Source organism: Anastrepha obliqua, chromosome 5 (assembly GCF_027943255.1).
Source record: "Anastrepha obliqua isolate idAnaObli1 chromosome 5, idAnaObli1_1.0, whole genome shotgun sequence".
NCBI lineage: Eukaryota > Metazoa > Arthropoda > Insecta > Diptera > Tephritidae > Anastrepha > Anastrepha obliqua.
This window is the reverse complement of record NC_072896.1, coordinates 15,700,004-15,721,265: the sequence shown is the minus strand read 5'-3', so window position 1 is coordinate 15,721,265 and position 21,262 is coordinate 15,700,004. Positions and strand designations below refer to the sequence as shown.

The 21,262-nt window shown below is 40.4% G+C and overlaps 1 protein-coding gene across 1 annotated transcript in view; it reads left to right on the top strand.

Moving 5' to 3' along the window:
* LOC129247478 (protein dissatisfaction) overlaps positions 1 to 10,687 on the top strand; it is an 87,900-nt gene extending 77,213 nt beyond the window's left edge. The window contains exons 4-6 of the mRNA XM_054886613.1: positions 8,585 to 9,065; positions 9,213 to 9,924; positions 10,205 to 10,687. Coding sequence (XP_054742588.1) covers positions 8,585 to 9,065; positions 9,213 to 9,924; positions 10,205 to 10,687 — 1,676 coding nt within the window. The remainder of the gene's footprint in view (positions 1 to 8,584; positions 9,066 to 9,212; positions 9,925 to 10,204) is intronic.
* The last annotated feature ends 10,575 nt before the right edge of the window (positions 10,688 to 21,262 follow it).

Genomic DNA, 21,262 nt, shown 5'->3' with positions numbered 1-21,262 from the left:
AATTTTTCTGAGAATTTTTGTGAGCTTGAATATAATAAGTAGTAAAAGAAGAGTCAAACCACGTAAAGTGGGCTCCGAATTTTCCATCAATTCCCGTTTTTAAAATCAAATGCATTTTTGGATAGAGAATTTGTCATATAATAATTGCTGTGAATAGTTTTTTTCATTTCGCTTCTTGTTTATGTTATTAACAATTGAATTTTTTTGCATGATATTCTTGTAAAATTAATATCTCAGAAACTGCAATTGATAATTTGATGAAATTTATTTCGGTTACCGAAAAATATTTACTCTATCGATTTAACGTTCATAGACTGTGTATTTGTTCAAACAATAATTTTTAACAATAATTTTTTATTTTTGCGTTCTTCACGCTCTAAATGGACAATATTACAGTCAGATTAAGCGTACAATGCTAACCTTTAATAATCTGTAAAAAAAAAATTTGTTCATCCAATCCGTTCTGAAGATATCGAATTTTTTGTCAAACTGTGTAAAGTTTTGATGCGCAGTATAGTCTGGTGCAACGCGCCGCGCTTCGCAGTTGGCCTTGCATTGTCCCATGGGATCATACCCTAAAACGTATAGCACTTAAAAAAGACATAAAAAGGATTATAGATTCAAAAATGAAGTGTTTCATTACTAGAATTTTTATTACATACATCCATATCTACATGAAAACATACAAAATTTAATTAGTAATAATACTCTCGAAACAAGATGTGTCCTCGGAGACAGAGGTTTTTCAAAATTAAGTAATAGGAATGTCAACAAGGAAAAAAAGTTTTGAATTCAGGATTTGTGGAGAATATAAAGTCTGCTTTACGAGATTACATAAAGCGTTCTGGGTGCAAAAATTCAACGTCAGTTTGTTATTTTGGGGAATCTAAAACATGTCCTGCAGTGGCTCCGATCATTGATGAACTGCAAAAAATAAATTTTTCATTGAAGACATTTTTGTATTTAGATTTTTCTTTGTGTTCAATACATTTCTATATATTTTTTTTAACTTGAAGATAATATATACTTTTCTAGAAAAATATTTTATTTTTTTATTCAAAATTTTTAGGACATAAAATAATTATTTTAAGATAAAATATACACACAAAAAATTTTAGAAAAAAATTGTTGGTGATTTATTGTTTTGTCCAAAATTTATAGGAAACATTTTTTTACGATCGTTTTTAAAAATTTTTTCTTTTTATTTTAAGATAGAATAACTTAAAAAATCATTTTTTGAAAAAAATGAAAAAAATTTAGTTTTTTGTTAAACATTTCTAGGAAAATATTTTTGTGATTCGGGAAAAATAATAAATTTTAAGATAAAATATACTTTACAAAAAAAAATAAAATGCCTTTTTGGATGAAATTTTAGAAAAAAATTTTTTTTTTTTGTTCAAGATTTGTAGGAAAATTCTTTTGGAGTTTGCTTTTAAATTTTTATAATTTTCTTTTTTATTTTAAGATACAAATTTTTGAAAAAGATGGAAAAAATTGCAGTTTTTTGTTCAAAATTTTTAGGAAAATATTTTCGTCATTCGCGAAAAATAATTAAAATTGAGATAAAATATGCTTAAGAAACAAATATTATAACCAAGTTTCATTTTTTTGTTCACAATATAGGAAATTTTTTTTGAGTGGTCGTTTTAAAATTTTCTTTCTTGTTTTTAGATAAAACAACTTTAAAAATAGTTTTTGGGAAAAAAGTGGAAAAAATTTTAGTTTTTTGTTCAAAATGCTTAGGAAAATATTTTGTTCATTCGTGAGAAACATCCACTGAGATTCTTTGCAGATGTTTTTTTTTTCATTAAGAGCGTAGACAATGCTCCGTAATCAGATGGACACCGAAGCCGGATGGGTTAGTGGGGACTACCATGCGGAAGTGCACGGGTTCGAATTCCCGGGCACGAAACACTAAATAATAGCAAAAGTGTTTTCTACAGCATGCAACGGCAAGCCTCCGAGTGTATTTCTGCCATGAAAGAGCTCATCATAAAAAACTACTGGAAAGATATCAAGACGCACTCCACAAATAGTGGGAAGAGTTCGGCTAAACAAGAAGGGTGTTAGCGCCAATTACATATGCACAATATATGGGCTCAGTAATCTCTGAAAGTTTCATAGTAGGATTCTCATACAGGTAACTTTTCTTCTATTTATACTCAAATATGTACGTATAGCGAACCAGTGAAAAATATCGACCGATTTACGAATGGACCACACCCAGAAAACTTGGCTTTCTTGACGTGGAATCGCTCTAATGAAATAATAAATGGATACAGATACAAATCTTTGGTCGGGTCCGGAGCCGCGCAAAATCATTTCGTTAAGAGCTGTAATGATGAGGAGGGGCTGAGTTCATTACAAAAATGCATTTCAGATTTTTGGAGAATATTTCGAGTTTGGGCATAGTCTCACTAAAAGGAGTGATTAGATTCACTCAACTATTGGATGGTTGGAAGGACAGCACTAAGTAATACCAGTAAAGCTCTCTCAAAGGTCAACTATCAAAATTTGATAGCGATCTCTTTGTAATTTATTTCAATCTTTACCACAAAAACTTCAAACTATAGTAAACTATCGCACATCTCTTAGTAGGAGTAATTTGGTATTAATGGGAGTAGGAACATACCAGGCAATGAGGTGGTAGAGGAGTTTTTAAAAGAGATTATTTCCATTCCACTTTCAGACGGGTAGAAGATGATTACTCTCAGCCAAGAAGCTTCATTCTTACCGGAAGGCATGCGGAAAGAGTTAGGACGCAAACAATGACTTCTGTGGAAGCCGCAGGAATGAAAAAGGTTTTGCTTGAATTAATTCGGCTTAGTCCGTGTGGTATGACATTGAGTCCAAGTCCCATGCTGAGGTATGTCGAAGCAGTCTATGGACAGTCATTACAAATTAACCTTTGGATGACCACGGGCGAAGACGAGTAGACGCACTCGTAGTAAGTTTGGGAAAACTGCGTATGAAAAAGGTGGTATGACGAACTGTAAGAGCTTTTTTGTACATTCATGCCGTACGTATGGACGATGAAGCCACCTTAGTGCCTACAAGGCATGTACCCAGAATAGATCTGGGGGAAGTCATAGAAGCTCCCTCCAGCCAAGTAGCTGCTCAAGAGCTACATTCTTGTCGGAAGGCATGCGAAAAGAGTGAGGACGTACGCAACGACTTCTGTAGAAGTTAAAGTAACTAAAATGAGACTGAAATTAAAATTTTGCTGTTTTGCCAATGCACAGCACTCTAGAGGCAGACATAAGCCATGGGCTCAGAATTTTTAGACGATCTGAATGGCAAGTTGTATTAGTGACACGCCATGATTCGTTCACCTCGCGATTTGGCTAGGATTAATTCGATTTAATTCGGGTGGTATCATAATTAGTCTAATCGGGCTAAGTTATGCAGACATAGTCTATCGACAGCCACTTCAAACTAACCAATGGATGGCCACGGGCGAAGGCGAGTAGGCGCACTCGTAGTAAGTTTGAGAAAACTGCGTATGAAAAAGGTGGTATGACAAACTGTAAGAACTTTTTCGTACGTACATGCCGTATGTATAGTCGATATTGCCACGGCATCTACGCACGTAAAGCAAAGTAGCAGGAGCAAATGCAGGGTTTGATTGAAAAGTAATGAGCCTTATTTTTTTAAGCAGTTTTATTAAACCTTTTGGCTTATACAACTAATATTCTTCAAAATAGGACCCTTCAGCGTCAATACACCGCTGGTAGCGGTCCTTCCACTGCAGGAAACATTTTTTAAACTCATCCGCCGGAATCGCGTTCAATTCGGCTGTCCCAATTTTTTGGATCACCTCGAAACGCCTCCCTTTCAGTTTTCTTTTCAGGCGCGGGAACAAGAAGAATTCCAGAGGGGACAGGTCTGGGCTGTAGGGAGGGTGGGGATGCACCAGAACCCCTATTCTGGCCAATGCAGAGGTGCAGAGGAAGGCGGTGAGCGCCGGCGCATTGTCCTGATGAAGGGTCCAGTTGTTGATGAGGTCGGGCCGAACCCGGGCGACGCAGTTTTTTAGCCGCATTTACAGTGCTTCCTCGAGGTACAAACTCCTTGTGGACGATGCCTCGAGAGTCGAAAAAGATGATCAGCTGCATCTTCGCCACCGCAAAATCCTAACACACTTTTAAAACAGCTTTTACGCGCGGAGCGATGTTGACTGCACCGCTGTTGCCAGCGAACTGGGACCGGTTTCTAGTGGAAGGGGAAGGTCCAACGATCATTTTCCCCCATCAGCTGATTCGGTTGATCGCTTGGCAGACGCTCCGCGCGGGAAGGCTCATTACTTTTCAATCAAACCCTATACTGAAGATATGCCTTCGGTAAAGAAATCAAAATCTACTCGCGTGGTTTTTGAACTCAACTCAAACCAACGAAAGGTTGTAGGTTTAGTTAAGATGTATAATCGCATTTTTTAAATATTTAGTATCCCCTTTCACAAAGTTTCAAATGAGTTGAAGAATTTTTTTCTAAATATATCATACCTTCCCCTATTTTTAATACGTCTTTCAAGTCACACACACTCATGCATATATTTGCACAAAAAATATCTACAAATTCGGCATTTTATCTAATCGAAAATCAAAAGCAGCACAAACAGAGGACTACATCTCACACAACACCACTTCGCAGTTAACTTCACTCACGCACTAGAAGCGGGTTTGTTTGAGTTTCACGCAACTTTTTACCAACTTTTGATTTGCCTTCCTTTTGGGCGTCTATCACTCTTTTGCATGAGTATTGGGGTTTGTTGCCTTTTTGCTGATTTGGCACGAACAGACACACATACACACACTTTAACATACAACATACACGCGCACAAAATTTTCAAGTCAATCAAGTATCAGGCAGCCGAAAAAGCTTCCAGCGAATCGAGATGCAAATGCCGCAAAAATACTCGCACAAAATCAATTCAAGTGGATAATTGCGATAATCTGCTTTTAAGTACTTAAATAAATAAAGTTAATTTGAGGAAGATGATTTAAATTATATGCAGCCATATATTGTATACGGTGGTGGGTGCGCATGAAAGGAAGTTGGAGAAATGAAGTGATGGTGGGGAAGAACCGAAAGTTAACAGTTCAGTGGAGAGTGGAAAAAGTTTTAAAGAATTTTTGTTAGAGTATGGATGAATAGTTCAAGTAGAACTTAAGATTCAGAGTCATTTTCTCCTCTAACTCACAAGTTAGCTTTACTAACCAAGCAGGTAAGCTATTCCCAACTTCAAAGTGAACTTTAACCATTTTCGGTCTTTCAACTTCCTGGTAGAGAGACATTTGCTAAAGTCGAAACTTCGCCAATACTGGTGTGAAAATCCAATATTTTTTTCAACTACAAAGGTTATTTAGAAAGTCCGTGCGTAGTGCATAGTCAGAGATGGCACTACTGTATGGCGCATATCAAGGTTATGTTTAGTTAGTAGCATCTCTTGGAAGAACACACAACAAGTTTCAGCCTGATCTTTAGATCTCTTTGTGTTTGGCTTTCGTTTGAATCGAGGAAGTTGAGTGATTTTCCTTTTCCATCACGACTAGGGCGGCAGTTGTGGTCGTAAAATTAATCGAATTAAGGTTCCAAACCGTTTCACATTCCACCTATCCTCCAGACTTGGTTCCCTCAAATCGCTCGGACTACTCTTTGTTCCCCAATTTGAAGAAATGGCTGACGGGGAAAAGATTTTATTCAAACGTGGGGTTGATTGCAGAAACGGATGGATATTTTTTAGACTTGGACAAATCCTATAATTCGGGAGCGATCAACAAACTAGAACAGATGGACGAAGTGCATGAAGTGTACAAAATGTAAGTGCCTAAACGGAAACTAAGTATGTCGAAAACTAAAAAAGGTTTACTCCAAGCAATTAATTTTTATTTTCTCATAGACTTTTCAAACGGGCCTCTTACACCTTGCGATGGCCAAAATCGGTACCAATGCAAATGATAGTTTTAGTTGGTTGGCTGGTGCCAGACTATCATTCGATAGTTCCCGGGCTCGAACCCCGCTGTGAGCATGAAGCACCAAATTGATAGAAAAGGTTTTTTCTGATAGGGGTCGCCCCTCGGCAGGCAATGACAAACCTTTCGATTTTATAGGGTGGGCCTTGTAAAATTAGCTTTTTGAATCGGCTATAAAAAAAAACCGTATCAATATTTTTTCAAAATTTTTTTTTATTTTGAAGATTGAACATTGTCATTTATGAATGAAAAATAATATCGTTCAAATGACTGCCACGACTGGCTTTACAGTAGGCCATTCGATCAATCATTTTTAAGCACATTTTCGATTGTTTGGGCTCCAATTTCATGAATAGCAACTTCGATTTCGTGTTTTAAAGCATCAGTCGTCTCTGGATAGCTCGCATAGCATTTGTCCTTAACGGCTTCCTACAAAAAATAGTCCAACGGGCTTAAATCACAGCTCCGAGGCGGCCAATTGATATCGGAATTCAAAAACGGTAGCCAAAAGTTCGAGTGTAACTTTGGCAGTGTGACAAGTTGCACCGTCCTGTTGAAATAAAATGTCGTCCATGTCGTCCTCTTCAATTTTGGAAACAACTCGTAAAGCATGTCACGGTAAGGCTCGCCATTTACTGTAACCGCGGCTCCTCGCTCATTTTCGAAAAAAATGGCCCGATGATGCCGCCAGACCGAAAACCGCGCCAAACAGTGACTCGTTGTGGATGCATTTGCTTCTCTACTGGATGCATTTGCTTCTCTACTGTGTAAAAAAAGAAGAAGAAGACTCGTCACTTTGGAAATAGGTTTTCAATATTTCCCAATTTTGTTCAAGCGTATAGCGTCCCATTTCGTAAATGTCAAACCTTTAAGTAAATTATGAACACATTTGACATGTCATTTGTGTTACCATTCTCAAAAATAGGTGGTTCAAAAAGCAAACGCTATATGACCCACCCTGTATTTCTGAAAAGACTCCTCGTAAACAGGGCATGTTCCACCTTCCACCTAAATAGGCATTTTTGACCCGTTCTCAAAATAGCTATAATGAAAGGTCGTTAAAAAAGAAAATTATAGGGTTGAAACATTCCACGAGAACCTTAAACAGATCATTTTACGCGGGGGTTGCCAAAGATGAAAACCCCAAACGAGTTAAGATAAGCGCATACGAAAGCTTAGTTAGGCATAGATACATTGCGAACGCTTACACTTATGAGCATTGGTTAGTGTAGGTGTTGTCTGAGCGACACAGCCCAGACCCAAGATGCCATTTTGATACACCACTTGTAGAACCACTACTTTTTATTAGTCGAACCATCTCAATTTGACTATGAATCTGCTAAGTCGTCTATTTTTTCCGCAATTTCCTTCAAGTTAACCATCGAGCATTCCCCCAGCATTCTATGTCGTAAAGCAATCATACTTGGGTGCTCACACCGAGAGTAAAAGACTGCTTCCTTAGATTCTTCTTGATTGCAGCTTCTACACTAGGGCGGGTCGATTTAAAAATCGCTCATTGCTCTGTGAAAATCATATTCTAGGGATCAAAATAGGAAACTTTGCCGAAGGAACCATACCTCTAAAACGAATTCTGATGTCCCCTAATTTGGGACGAACGAAAAATCCCACTTTGACCCATTTAGAGTGTTCCAATCGAGTCCAAATGTATGACCGACCCCCACTAACTTTGGACGGCCGATCCACCCATGCCAGCGGCACACCCCCTGGAACTCCCCTGGGGGGTTCCCCATACAATCATTTCAAAATATCACCATTTTTGCCCTTTACATGAGAAAAGAAACTAAAAAGTTCGACCCAAATTGGGGGACATCATTATTTTGATCCCTAGAATATGATTTTCACAGAGCAATGGTCGATTTTTTTTGCCTCCCCACAAATCGACCCGGCCTATTCTACACCTATCGTTGTAGGGCCACCCCATCTTCCATGGCCTCCCAAAGGCCAGTGGTCGGTTATTGTTGATGTAATTCTGAAAATGTCTGCCCGTGGCTTTCTTAATAACTCGTCAGTTCTAGATTTATTAAAATTGGGCCACGTTTCTTCAGTTATTTTTCAGGTATCCGTATTGATTAATCTGTCAATCTGCTTGCTTCTGGAATAGCGAGAAAATCTCCCTTTTGCGCACACTTTGCGGGCAGTCAATTTCTAAATTTTCGGACTTGTTAAAGGATGCCCCCTGTTTTGCCAGTTCATCGGTTTTCCCATTTCCTTCTATGTTTCTATGGCCAGGTACCCAGATGAGAGTGATGTCTGTCGCATGTGCTAAACATTACTTTCTTCTTGACATTGTCTGACAGTTTTTGAATTGGTTGTAGGTGACTTTAATGCTAAGATAGCTGCTTGACTATCGCTTATGAGCATTAGGGCGGGCCGATTTGTAGGGAACGCAATTTTTAGATCTTCTTTACCGTGCCATATTAGCCTTATTTTAGCCTGATCTCTAATACAAATCGTGCTTTAAAAACTGAATATCTAATCTTTATCACAAATCTTTCATTTATGATACATAAAATAATATGCGTCAACTCTTGCTTCTTCGTTTCATAAAACGTCTAACTCTACAACTCTACCTTTCCCTCCTTTTCTTCCAGCCGTTCAACATGAGCGCGGTCCACGCAAACCGAAACTGCATCCACAGTTGCATCACCATCATCCCCACCATCCGCATCATCATCATCATCACCATCACAATGGCTTGGCGGCGCATCACGCCCACCATCATCCCGGTCACCACCTGCCTGTCTCGTTGGTCACCAATGTGTCGGCTTCCTTCAATTACACATCGCACATTTCCACCCACCCCGTGCAGGGTTTCCAACCACCAGCGCACCCAACTGCCTTTCATCATCCCGGACATGCGCTGGGGCAGCATAGCGCTTTGCAAAATGGCGCCGTTGCTGTGCCACCACATCCACCATTACCATTTCCGCCGCACCTGCTGCCCCACATGCATCACAATCTCATCGCCGAGGCCACAAGTAAGTTGCCCAGCATGACAGCAACAGCGGCGGCTACTACAGCCGCCACCATTGTGGGTGCGGTAAGCGCCGCTGCACATCCACCATCTACTAAGCATATGCCCTTGTCGCTTACAGCCGGCAATGGCAGCAATGTTGTACCTACTTTTGATTTGACGAATAGTGGCGGCTCCTCGGGTGCGGCTAGCGGTGGTGCTGCTAGCACCACCAGCTTAGAATTCTACGCCAAATCCACTATGACTACACATAATTACTCTTCACCTTCGCCTACACCTTCTATACAATCCATTTCGAGTATTGGCGGACGTAGCTCGTTGGGCAGCGAGAGTCCGCGCGTGAATGTTGAAACAGAAACGCCTTCAGCTACGCCGCCAATGTCGACGAGCGCTTCACCGGTGCCATCACTTACTGACACGAATGTCACTGGTGGACCGGCATCACCGATTATCATCATTAATGGCAATAGCAATAATAATAACAGTAACGCGGATGTGGACAACAACAACGATAACAGCATAAACAATCAGAATTGCAAGCCGAGCAGCGGCGGTAGTAGCTTGGCCGCAAGTAGCAGCACACCATCGCGTTCGTCACCACTCTCCAGCCACTCGCCAGCGGCTCAACACAGCGGCACTGGCATCTCAACTAGCTCAAGCTCTTCAGCGGCCGCGGCGGCTAGTCAAGCTGCAGCGTTGTATGCTGCACGTCAAAATGGTTTCCTTGAACTGTTACTCAGCCCGGATAAGTGTCAGGAAATCATTCAGTACCAGGTGCATAATTCGTTGCTTTTTCCGGCGCTGCCACAGCAATTGATTGGTGTCGATTCGCGACTTCTGTCATGGGAGATGCTGCAAGAGACCACAGCGCGTTTGCTCTTCATGGCGGTGCGATGGGTTAAGTGTTTGATGCCATTCCAGACGCTCACCAAGAACGATCAACATTTATTGCTGCAGGTGAGTTGAATTGCGCAAATATTAGCGCAGGAGTGGAGAAAATGTGGTTTAGTTAGGAGATGAAGACTTTCATAAAGAAGTTTGTTTTGGAGGGGCTTGAATAATAGTTTTATAAATAATATAAAATAAAATTTTTAATAAAGAAATACATATAATTTTTGTACAAAAAGCCCCTATCGCTATTATATTTTACACTAAATTTTTTTTTTATGAAGCATCTTTTTTCACAACTCTCTACAACATTTCCATCTCTTTTTCTCTCAAACGCATGCCGCCACAGGAATCTTGGAAAGAGCTTTTCCTGCTCAACCTCGCCCAATGGACCATACCGCTCGATCTCACACCGATACTCGAATCACCACTCATCAAAGAGCGCGTGCTCCAAGACGATGCCACACAAGTCGAAATGAAGACCATTCAAGAGATACTCTGTCGTTTTCGCCAAATCGCGCCCGACGGCAGTGAGGTCGGCTGCATGAAAGCCATAGCGCTCTTTGCGCCCGAAACAGCTGGACTCTGTGATGTACAACCGGTCGAGATGCTGCAAGATCAAGCGCAATGCATACTCTCCGATCATGTGCGTCTACGCTACCCACGACAAGCGACGCGCTTCGGACGTTTACTGCTGCTATTGCCATCTTTGCGTACAATACGCGCAGCCACCATCGAGGCGCTCTTCTTCAAGGAGACAATTGGCAATGTGCCCATAGCGCGACTGCTGCGCGATATGTATTCCATGGAACCGGCGCAGGTGGACAAGTGAAGTGGAAGGCAGCGATGAAAATGAAGAAATGCAAAAGTGAATATTTGAAAAAACGAGGTGAATTAGAACTGCAAGGATATTAGTTGTAATCTAATGTAGGTCTAAGAATGCATATTACACAAGCGAGCGCAAGCAAAGCAAATACAAAAGTATGTAAGACTTGAGCGAAAGTGGCCACTAAGGCATGCTAAGTATGTGAATAGGTATGTGGACATCGTTGCTGGTGCGCCTTGTAGTGCGAGTGCTGCTGCCAGTGAAGGTTACTGCTGCTGCTGCTATTGGTATTGTTGTTGTTGCAGTTTGTCAGCTTTGACGTAGTTCGTGTGTGTGCATGCGAGTTGGCGCGCAGCTGACGGATCTCACAGCGCTTTCGCATTACTGCCCATCGCGCGGCTGCTTCTTCCATGGGTGATAGTATTACATTATGACATGGGATGACACACATACATACATACATACATACATACATACATACATACATACATAGTTGGTACTAGCATTCAGCGCTGAGGATGATGTTGTCGTCAATGTTGTACTTTTCTAATGTCGCAGCGTCGCATGGCCAGGAATTCTGCAATTGAGTAAATACATTTGCACGTGCAAAGGGTGGTCCATATAGTGGTTTCTTCTTAAAAATGGAAAATGCTTACATCCTTTTGGGGTAGTTGGCCGAGCTCTTCCTCCTATTTGTGGTGTACGTCTTGTTGCTGTTCCACAAATGGACTGACCTACAGTTTTATGGCAGATATTTTTTATGAGAAGCTTTCTCGTGGCACAGATGCACTCGGAGGTGTACCATTGCCTGTCGAGGGGCGACCGCTATCAACTTTTTCTATCAATTCGTGTCTGGGTTTTCGAATCTGTGCAGTTTCGAATGGCAGTCACGCACCGACCCATCGGCTACGGCGGCTTCTATATTCGATAGTCGGAATATCATTGGCTTATTCGAAAGAACTCATGCTGCCATTACTTACGGGTCATACTTACGGATTACAGGCTGTCGCGGCTGGTATTGAGTAGCATATCCTGTTATGACAGTTTTTCAAGTCCTTGGTGTCTGTTTCTGGCTCTATCTCAAGAAAGGTTTGCCGAGCTTGGATGGTTGGTTCGTTGAAGTAGTGATTCATTAAGAATCCAATTAGTGCTTCTGCTAAATTTGGTTATCACATCCTCGCTACCCACAAGTTTTACAATTATTTCTTCACGGCTAATCCAGTATGTGCGGTTGAGAAGCCTTATAAGGTTGTTTACGTCTATGCCGGCCAGCTCTTCGAGGTTTTCAAAAAGCAGTGTGCTATGGATTAACATCGTTTCATTTCATTTCATTTCATTTATTACCCAAAATCATTAAGGATTAACATCCTTGCCTTCCATAGGGCAGGGCACTCACAGTGGAAGATAGTTTCCTTTTTCTCCGCTTGATTACAGCTACGTAGCAGCATAAATTGTAAGGTATGCCCATTTTGGCTGCCTGCTCTCCTCGGGGCTAGAAGTCAGTTATCACTGCCGTGAGTCTGCAGGCATCCCTTCGTTTCATATTTGTCAATGTTGACGTTTGTTTGTGATTGTAGGTGGGCCATAACGTCTTGCTTACCTTGCGGGTTGTCTGATCCCTTCATTTACAATCCGCGATTCGTAGGTATTTTGAAGATATTGCATTCTTGATTACATCCAGTGGTGTGAATACCGATTCTGCAAGAATGCTACCCATGGCAGATCCTCCTCTTGTCACTTCGTTCACTTTTTCGTTTTCTTCAATGTTCCGATGTCCCGGGACCCACATTAAAGTAACTTTATGGTTTTTACTTAAGGTCGTAAGGCTATTTCTGCTTTGTTCCACCAGTTTAGTGGTTGATGTAGTCGAATCCGGCACAGTTTGGCTATCCGAGTAGCGATATTGTCTTTAAAAGAGAAATATGCGATTAGTAGCCTACAAAATTCCTCAATTGCCAATACTTTCGCCTGGAAGACACTGCAGGCATTAGGAAGACGCATAGATTCTAAATCTATCAGAATATATACCTGCTTTAACATCACAAACCATTTTTGAACCGTCAGTTAAACAGTAGTGTCGAAGTTGTTAAGTAAAAGTCCCTTACTCCATTCTTTCCTAGAAGGAAAGGGAGTGACAAAATTTTTATTGAATGTCACCGTTGGTTTCATTTCTCCCCGAGGTTTCATTTGGCGCAATAATAGACGTCACATGACCATAAGTTGTTTCCTTCCAGCGACCCACTTCATTTAACCTAAATGCACCCATGATTTCCATCCATTACCGAGCTTGACGCCCAAAATATCGATTGTGGCATAAGCTGTGGGTAAAGCGCCACGTCCTGCTGAAACCAAAGATCGCTCAAATCCATGGATGCAATTTCCGGCCCCAAAAAATCGTGATTTCATGCCTCTGCAACGCTCACCGTTGACCGCAATGGTGGCTCCAACAAATGTGCCAATAATGCCACCACTTCAAAACCCTTACTAACTGTCACTCTCTGAGGAAGATTTGGCTTCTCGTCGATCTTGTGCGGGTCTGCCGATCCCCATGCTGCTTATTGACTTTCTGTCAAGATTTACAGCGAGAAAGGGCTGCCACTGTGAAAATAACTTATGACTAAGAAAAAAACCACTATATGAACCACCCTATATGTATGTATGTATTTGCAGTATGTGCATAAAGAAATAGCGTCAAATAAAAATACGGCTAAATATGTAGGGCGCATGTGTGAGTATGCGTGTATGTTTGTGTGGTTATGGAAGCGCGCGCGAGTGGTAGCAAATGATTTATTCCGCTGGCAATTTCTTTATTTATTTTCCATTCGACATTTCGTCCACGATCTCCACCTGCACCACCGCCCTGTACCCTGCGCTTTTTTGTTTTTTTGTTTTTTTGGTTATCCTCATATCACATCGCACCTGTCCCGCCCACTGCAGCAATCAACTATAGCGTTTCCCAGTATTGCTTCCGATTGCTTGATTTTATTTTGTATTTTTTTTTCTTTCCTTTTTTTGATTTTTTTTTTATTCATGCCAATATCCGTCGGCTATTTGTGCTCAATCCCGCTTTGGAAAAATGTATGGACTTTACATTTGATATTTTAAATTTATGATTTTTTCCATCCTCCTCATTCCTCACTCCTCGCTCCACGCTCCTTTCGCCTGCGTCCTTCGCTCCACTGATGCTGAGCCGTTTCGCGCGTCGCATTGCACTGCGAGTTTAGAAGTAATGAAAAAATAACTTTGCCGCCGGTGTTTCTAAATTCAATTCAATTGGACACTCGAATTGTAGCGCGAATATGAAAACAGTTAGTCAGCACAAAAAACAGATAGATATACATATGTAAAAAAAATTAATAAAAAAAATGTGGTTGAAATAAATTGAGAAAAATTTCGCTACTCATCCGACAGCTGCGCGCAATTTTATTAACTTGTCGATTTATATGAAATTGGTTTTGTTTTTATGTTTTTTTTTTGGGGTTTTTTTTTAAAACTATTTTAATATATTTCCGTCAATCAAAAATCAACACTTTTCCTTTATATTTATAAAAAATTCACATATTTTTTCAAACACCTAAAATTGCATTTTGGCACCAAAAATGTTGCACATACATACACACACACACACGCCATGTATTACAAAAATTGTATGTTAACACCAGAGTTGTTATTTCAATTGTGTAAAAATATGGTGAATTTCTGAAAGACAAAAATAAACGTAAAATCAAAAATATTCGATAATAAAATCATTAGTATTTGTGTATACTCGTATGTATGTGTGTGTACGAAAGCTCATTGGTATGGCTCAATGGTATGATAAATTTGTAAAATAATATTTAATGTACTTATAAGCGTAGAGTAGCACTAATGTTGGTATGTATCTTCTAGCCATATGCATATATATATACATACATATACATACATACACAAACATATATATATATATATATATATATATATATAAATCATCTTTTAAAGCAAATATGGGAGAGTCTAATGCGAATCCGAGCTTTTGTTCCTATCAAACAGATTCATACGCTGCTTTCAATTGTTAAAGACAATATAAAGTAATTATACAGTTTCGGTCAAAATAATAGCAGCGCGGCATAATGCAAAGTTCTGATTATTTATTTATTGTTTTTTTTTTTTTCATTTTTTAATACTCTTTGAAATATAAACATTTTATGTTACAACAAAAAGCATTTATCTCATAGCTTTAAATTTTGTACGAAATTTCAAAAAATTCAAGAAATGTTTATTACTCGTAAAATTTCAAACATTTTAGTCAGTGCTTTTGGAAAAATCTGGGTATGTATTAGGTGTGCAACTAAGTTCTAAGAGTGTGCTAGTCGGTTCTAACATAACCTAAACGTCATAAACCAAGCTTAGACATATGGGAAACAAACTGCTCCGACACATTAGTGATTTTGTTTTGGTATCATACACTTTTTGTTTTGCCGCTTTGCCTCCTTATCCAGTTTGGAGAAGGCAGAACTAACAGCGCGGTTGTTACGGCCGATGATATCGATATCAAATTGTGCCTGAGCGATTAAGTTCTGCGGCTCGTACGATACCCTCGTAGCGAGTCACCCTGTCTGAAACCTCGTTTGGTATCAAACGGCTCGGAGACGTCCTTCCCAATTCTGACGGCGCTGTTGGTGTTGAGCAATGTCATCTTGCATAGCCGTATGAGTTTTGTGGGGATACCAAATTCAGACATCGCGGCATACAGGAAACTCCTTTTCGTGCTGTCGAATGCAGCTTTGAAATCGACGAAAAGATGGTGTGTGTCGATTCTCCTTTCGTGAGTGTTTTCCAAGATTTGGCGTATTGTACTAAATAGTAAATATTTGGTCGATGGTAGACTTTCCAGGTCTAAAGCCACACTGATAAGGTCCAATCAGTTGGTTGACGGTGGGCTTCAACCTTTCACACAATACGCTCGCTAGAACCTTGTAGGCGATATTTAGAAAACTAATCCCGCGGTAATTGGCACAGATTTTCCAGATAATCTTATAGGAAAACGCCCCGGTCTTAAAACCTTCTTTAATCCGCCGAACTTTTTGATAGAATTATCGGGCGTTGTTCCTGTTGGCCACCATCTCAAGCTCCTCACACTCAGATATTTCGGCCTCTCGCTTCTTTTTTCGGATAATACGTCTCTCTCTTCCTTTCTTAGCTCTCTGTAGCGATCCCAGATGGCTCGCGTTGCGCCCGATTGCAGCGTGGCTCTATAGGCAGCATCTTTTCTTTCGGCGGCAGCATGACATCCCTCGCCGTACCAACTGTTTTTTCGGGCTCGCCGGAATCCGATTTCTTCTTCGGCGGCGGTACTTAGAGAAAGAGAAATGCTGCTCAATTGCTCGTGCATGCCGGTTTGTTGGGCAGTACTCTCTGAGAGCAGGAGGGAGAATCGAGTGACGAATCTTCTGGCTGTCTGTTCTGATTGCAGCTTTTCGATGTCGAACATTCTTTGCGTAGTTAGATGTACGCTTTATGCTGTGCAGAGTCGTGTGCGCAGTTTGGCTGCAACAAGGTAATGATCCGAGTCGATGTTGGGTCCTCGGATCGTACGTACATCTATAACACTGGAAGCGTGTCTTCCATCTATCACAACAATATCAATTTGGTTTAACGTTTTTCGTTCAGGAGACAGCCACGTTGCTTGCTGTATTTTCTTATGCTGGAATCTGGTGCTACAGACTACCATATCTCGAACTCCGGCGAAGTCGATCAGCCTCTGTCCGTTACCGGATTTTTCGTCGTGCAGGCTGAATTTTTTGACTGTAGGACCAAAAATTCCCTCCTTGCCCACCCTGGCGTTGAAGTCGCCAAGCACGAATTTTATGTCGTGGCGGGAGCGGCGCTCATAGGAAAGTTCCAGGCGCTCATACAAGGAATCTTTGATCGCATCGTCCTTCTCTTCCGTCGGGGGGTGGACGCAAATGAGCGAGATGTTAAACAATCGCGCTTTAATGCGGAGTATTGCGAGACGATCGTACACAGGCGTGAGCGACAGTACTTGGCGACGAAGTCTCCCTCCCACAACAACACCGACACCGAATTTACGCTTCTTTACATGACAGCTATAGTAGACGTTGCAAGGTCCTATGGTTTTCTTGCCTTTCCCCGTCCATTGCAGCTCTTGGATGGCAGTGGTGTCAGCTTTTACTCTTACGAGGACCTCAACCCCATTAAGGGACCGGACATTCCAGGTGTCATCAGTGTTGGAAGTTCTCATCCGAGGCTTTTTTAATCTTTTCATTGTGGGGGATTTTTAAGTGGCTGGTCCCAAACCCAGCGCACAACCAGCTATCCTGGAATGCTTCGCCTTCTCACGTTAGCTCACTCCCGAACGGGTGTTCGGAAGCTACCCAGAAGATACGTGGGTTAATCCCGGACCTTGTGAGCTGCTTGAACCATATGCAGAAGAATCGCCCTGACCACTCCCAAGTGAATGGCGATCAGTAACTTTCCCCACTTGCGTGGACTTCTACATATGGAACCATCCTCCATTAGACATCTTACATAGTATTTAATTATTGCTTCATGTCAATTGTCATTACTTTTGCTATGTCGATAAAATTTATTAAAAATTTTATGCCGACTGTTTGCGCTTAAATTCTGCTGACATAAAACAAATTATTTTATTTTTAAAAAACTTTATGTTTAAAGATACTTTCAATCGGTCTCGCTCAACATTTTCTTTGAAATATTTTGATGGAGCTCTTAAAATATACTGCGAAAATAATAAATTGTATAACTCCAATGAAAAACATTACCGATCTTTTTTGTATTATAATAAGTTATAATAATAATAAAAAGAAATAAGTTGTTAGTAGACACTTAACTCTAAAGAAGTTTTCTCACAACAGATAATTGTGTAAATTACTTAAACACACACATACATGCATACATATTTATACATATATAGTACTTATAGCAACTACTAGACTATTCAAAGTTACATTTAAGCCCAGTTTAGACTATATTATGCTAACTATTAGTAGTTATAAATATTAAATATATTAATCATCATGTAAAGTTGTTTAAATTCTAATTAAATAAAATGCTTCAAGAAACTAAAATGCACGTATTTTATTTATATAAAATTAGCAGTCCTGCCGAAATCGTTCGGGGAAACAAGAACTTAAAAATCTTCTTCTTTCATAGCGTTACAACGCCAGGTGCGTCAAAGCTTCCTTCAAAATGCTCCTCCAAAGCTAGACCGCTTGAGCTGTTGCTTCGTAGTTACGTATTCTCAGCTTCTTAAAATCGTGTTCCACTGCGTCTATCCAACGGTTCCTCGGTCTGCCTTTGGCCTTCACGCCCATTAGCTTTCCTGTCAAGGCTTTCTTCATGGTACAGTCAACAGGCATATGGATCACATGACCTAGCCATCTTATGCGCTGCGCTTTCACAAAACGCACAGCTGTCTCGTTCTGAGTTAGATCGTTCAGTTCCGAGTTCAATCGGATTCTATAGGTACCATCATCCATTCTTATTGGGCCAAAGATCTTTCTTAAAATTTTTCTTTCCATGCGAGCAATCTGAGCGCAATCATCAACCATAAGAGTCCATACCGCACAACCATATGTTAGGATTGGTCGAATAAGAGTCTTGTACATAGAGAACTTTAGACAAAAGTTGGGACTTGAACCAGTTAAGGTGAGCGTAATACGCTTTGTTGGGGGCGTTGTTGCGATCCCTGGCGGCGGAAGTTGAATCACCGCTACATGCGAACATAACTCCTAGGTACTTAAAATGCTGCACTGCTTCAAAAGTATAGGCTCCCACATGGAAATTTGGCATCTGTGCAGGCCACCTCGATTTCAACAGATATTTGGTTTGGCTCTCGTTTACAAAAAGGCCAATATCGTTCGCAATTTTGTTATTTTTTAAGAAAATTCCTTTTAAGTCATTCCTATTTCTTGAGAGAATAGCGATGCCATCTGCATAAGCACATATTTGGGCTGTTTTAGTCATCAAGGTACCACCTTTGTTGACTTCCCTTACGACAAAGTGCAGCCTCAAATTGAATATGACTGTTGATAAGGCATCACCTTGTTTCAATAGGGAACGACTCTGTGAGCTTCCCTTGAATGATCACTTTTGCTTGTGCTTTTGTGAGCGTCGCGCTAACGAGCCTTATTTCAGCTGTAGCTGTAGGCCCCCAAGATGAATGCTCTTCTTGATGCTTATTATTAAGAAGATTGTTAAAACGTTGTCGCCATCTTTCTAAGATTTCTTGGTCAGTTTCTAATACGAGGGGTGCCTTTTATATGTCGGGATTAGAGAACAAAAACAAATTTTAATCATCGAAAATCACTTTATTGTTTTTCAAAATATTCTCCATGAAGATCTATACACTTTTGCATGCGTTTGAACCAATTGTCGAAGCACTTTTGCCACTCTGAATGAGGTACCTCCAAAACATGCATTCTGAATGCCGCAACCGCTTCTTCAGGTGTCGAAAAACGTTGACCTTTCAGTTTGTTTTTTACGAACGGGAATAAAAAGAAGTCATTCGGTGCCAAGTCAGGACTATACGGCGGATGACTCATTAATTCGATGTTTTGGGTGCTCAAAAATGCAATTGTTTGAGCCGATGTGTGAGAGCTCGCATTGTCCTGGTGAAGAGTGATCCGTCTTTGGCGATTGGTTTTCCTAATTTCTTGGAAGACAACTGGCAAACAAATGGTTGTGTACCACTCAGAATTTACTGTTCTGCGTTGTTCTAGTGGTACGGTTGCGACCTGTCCAGTTTTTCCGAAAAAACAGGCGACCATTTGCTTGGAAGTGCTTCGTGCGCGAACAACTTTTATTAGATTTGGCTCATCTTGAAACACCCATACAGTCAACTGCTGTTTACTTTCGGGCTAATTCGCGTAAATCCATGATTCATCACCTGTCACGATGTCATAGACGTGTTTCGAAGCCCCGCGATCGTATTTTTTGAGCATTTCCTTCGACCAATCGACACGAGCCTTTTTTTGAGCGATTGACAAATTGTGTGGAACCCAACGCGAACAAATTTTTTTGACAGTCAAATGTTTATGCAATATTGAATGCATGCTGGTCCCACTAATGCCTAAGATTGTCTCAGTCTCACCATAGGTCACATGACGACCTTGCAATATCAGTTCGCGCACAGTATCAATGGTTTTCGGAACAACAACTGATTTTGGACGACCTTCACGAAATTCGTCTTGGAGTGAACTACGACCACGATTGAATTCACCATACCATCGATAAACACTGGTCCTTGATGGAGCTTCATCGCCAAAAAATGAATTAAGTTCATCCATGCAATGTTGCTGAGTTAATCCACGTCGAAAATTGTAAAAAATAATGGCACGAAAATGTTCACGATTTAATTCCATTTTTGGACCGAGATGAATCTTTTAAGTTACTGTAAACAACACAAATAGCGCTGGTAACTAAAAACGTTCTGAGTACGTAAAAGCCAAAAAATGTCAAACTTTGCGATACAGCTGTCAGTTGCCAGATTGCAACAGCAGGCTTGCCAAATCCCGACATATACAAGGCACCCCTCACATATCACCATTTTTAGATAAGCAAATATTTATTCTAGGCTGAAATACTGTCGCTTGGTTTTTAATTTTCCGATAAAACTGAGCCGCGTTACACTTTGCATTTAATTCTATTTCCTTGATTTTACTTTTCTTTTTATTTATAACTTTTCTAGCTGCCGATCTTTTTGAAACATATTCCGCTCGCGCTCTGCGGGTGCCGCTCGTTATGAAGCTGCGCCAGCTTTCATTTTTGGCGCTAATAAGCTCTTTACATTCATCATCAAACCATTATTTTTTGGATTGTTTCGGTAAGTAGCCAAGCACATCCTTGGCCGAGCTAGATATGGTCTTTGCTACCGCTTTCCATTCCTCTACAGCATGATTTGGACTAAGTTCATCCAATTGTGCACTCAACGTAGAAGCAGATTAGAAGCAGATTTTAATTTCTTTATCTGAATAAAGCTTTTCTAAATTATATTTGTCTCTCTTGAAGTTATTTTTAGACGCAACAACTGCCAAGCGCTGCCTTAATCTAATTTTAATCAAATAATGGTCAGAGTCGCAGCAAGCTCCTCGGAGTGAACGAACGTCAACTACTGAGGTAGCATGCCTCCTATCTACCAGCACATGAACTTAAAAATCTAAAAATATGAAAAAAAGCCTCGAGCTTAGCCTCAGCTTAAGTAAACGGGGACATAAATTATTTGCAGCAGAGGTCAACTATTTTTAATTAATTTAACTTCGTCTAATTTAACTTCATTTCCTACTCATAAACTCACATCTCGTTTCCAGTAATGATGCGTCTGATGAATGTTGGGATTGAATGTCGGATTCAGCCTCGAAAAGCATTCCTTTGGCGATATGAACTCGGTCTCTTTTTTGCATGAAATTCAGGTCATTTGGGACTAACTTTGCACTAACATGGCGCAAACTCAAATCATTAACTTCAATGTCCATGTACCCCTGCTAGGTCTCAGATGTTTAATTTGTTGTTATTCATCAACTTTTCTTTCACTTTATTAATATTTTTATCAGTTTCCAATGT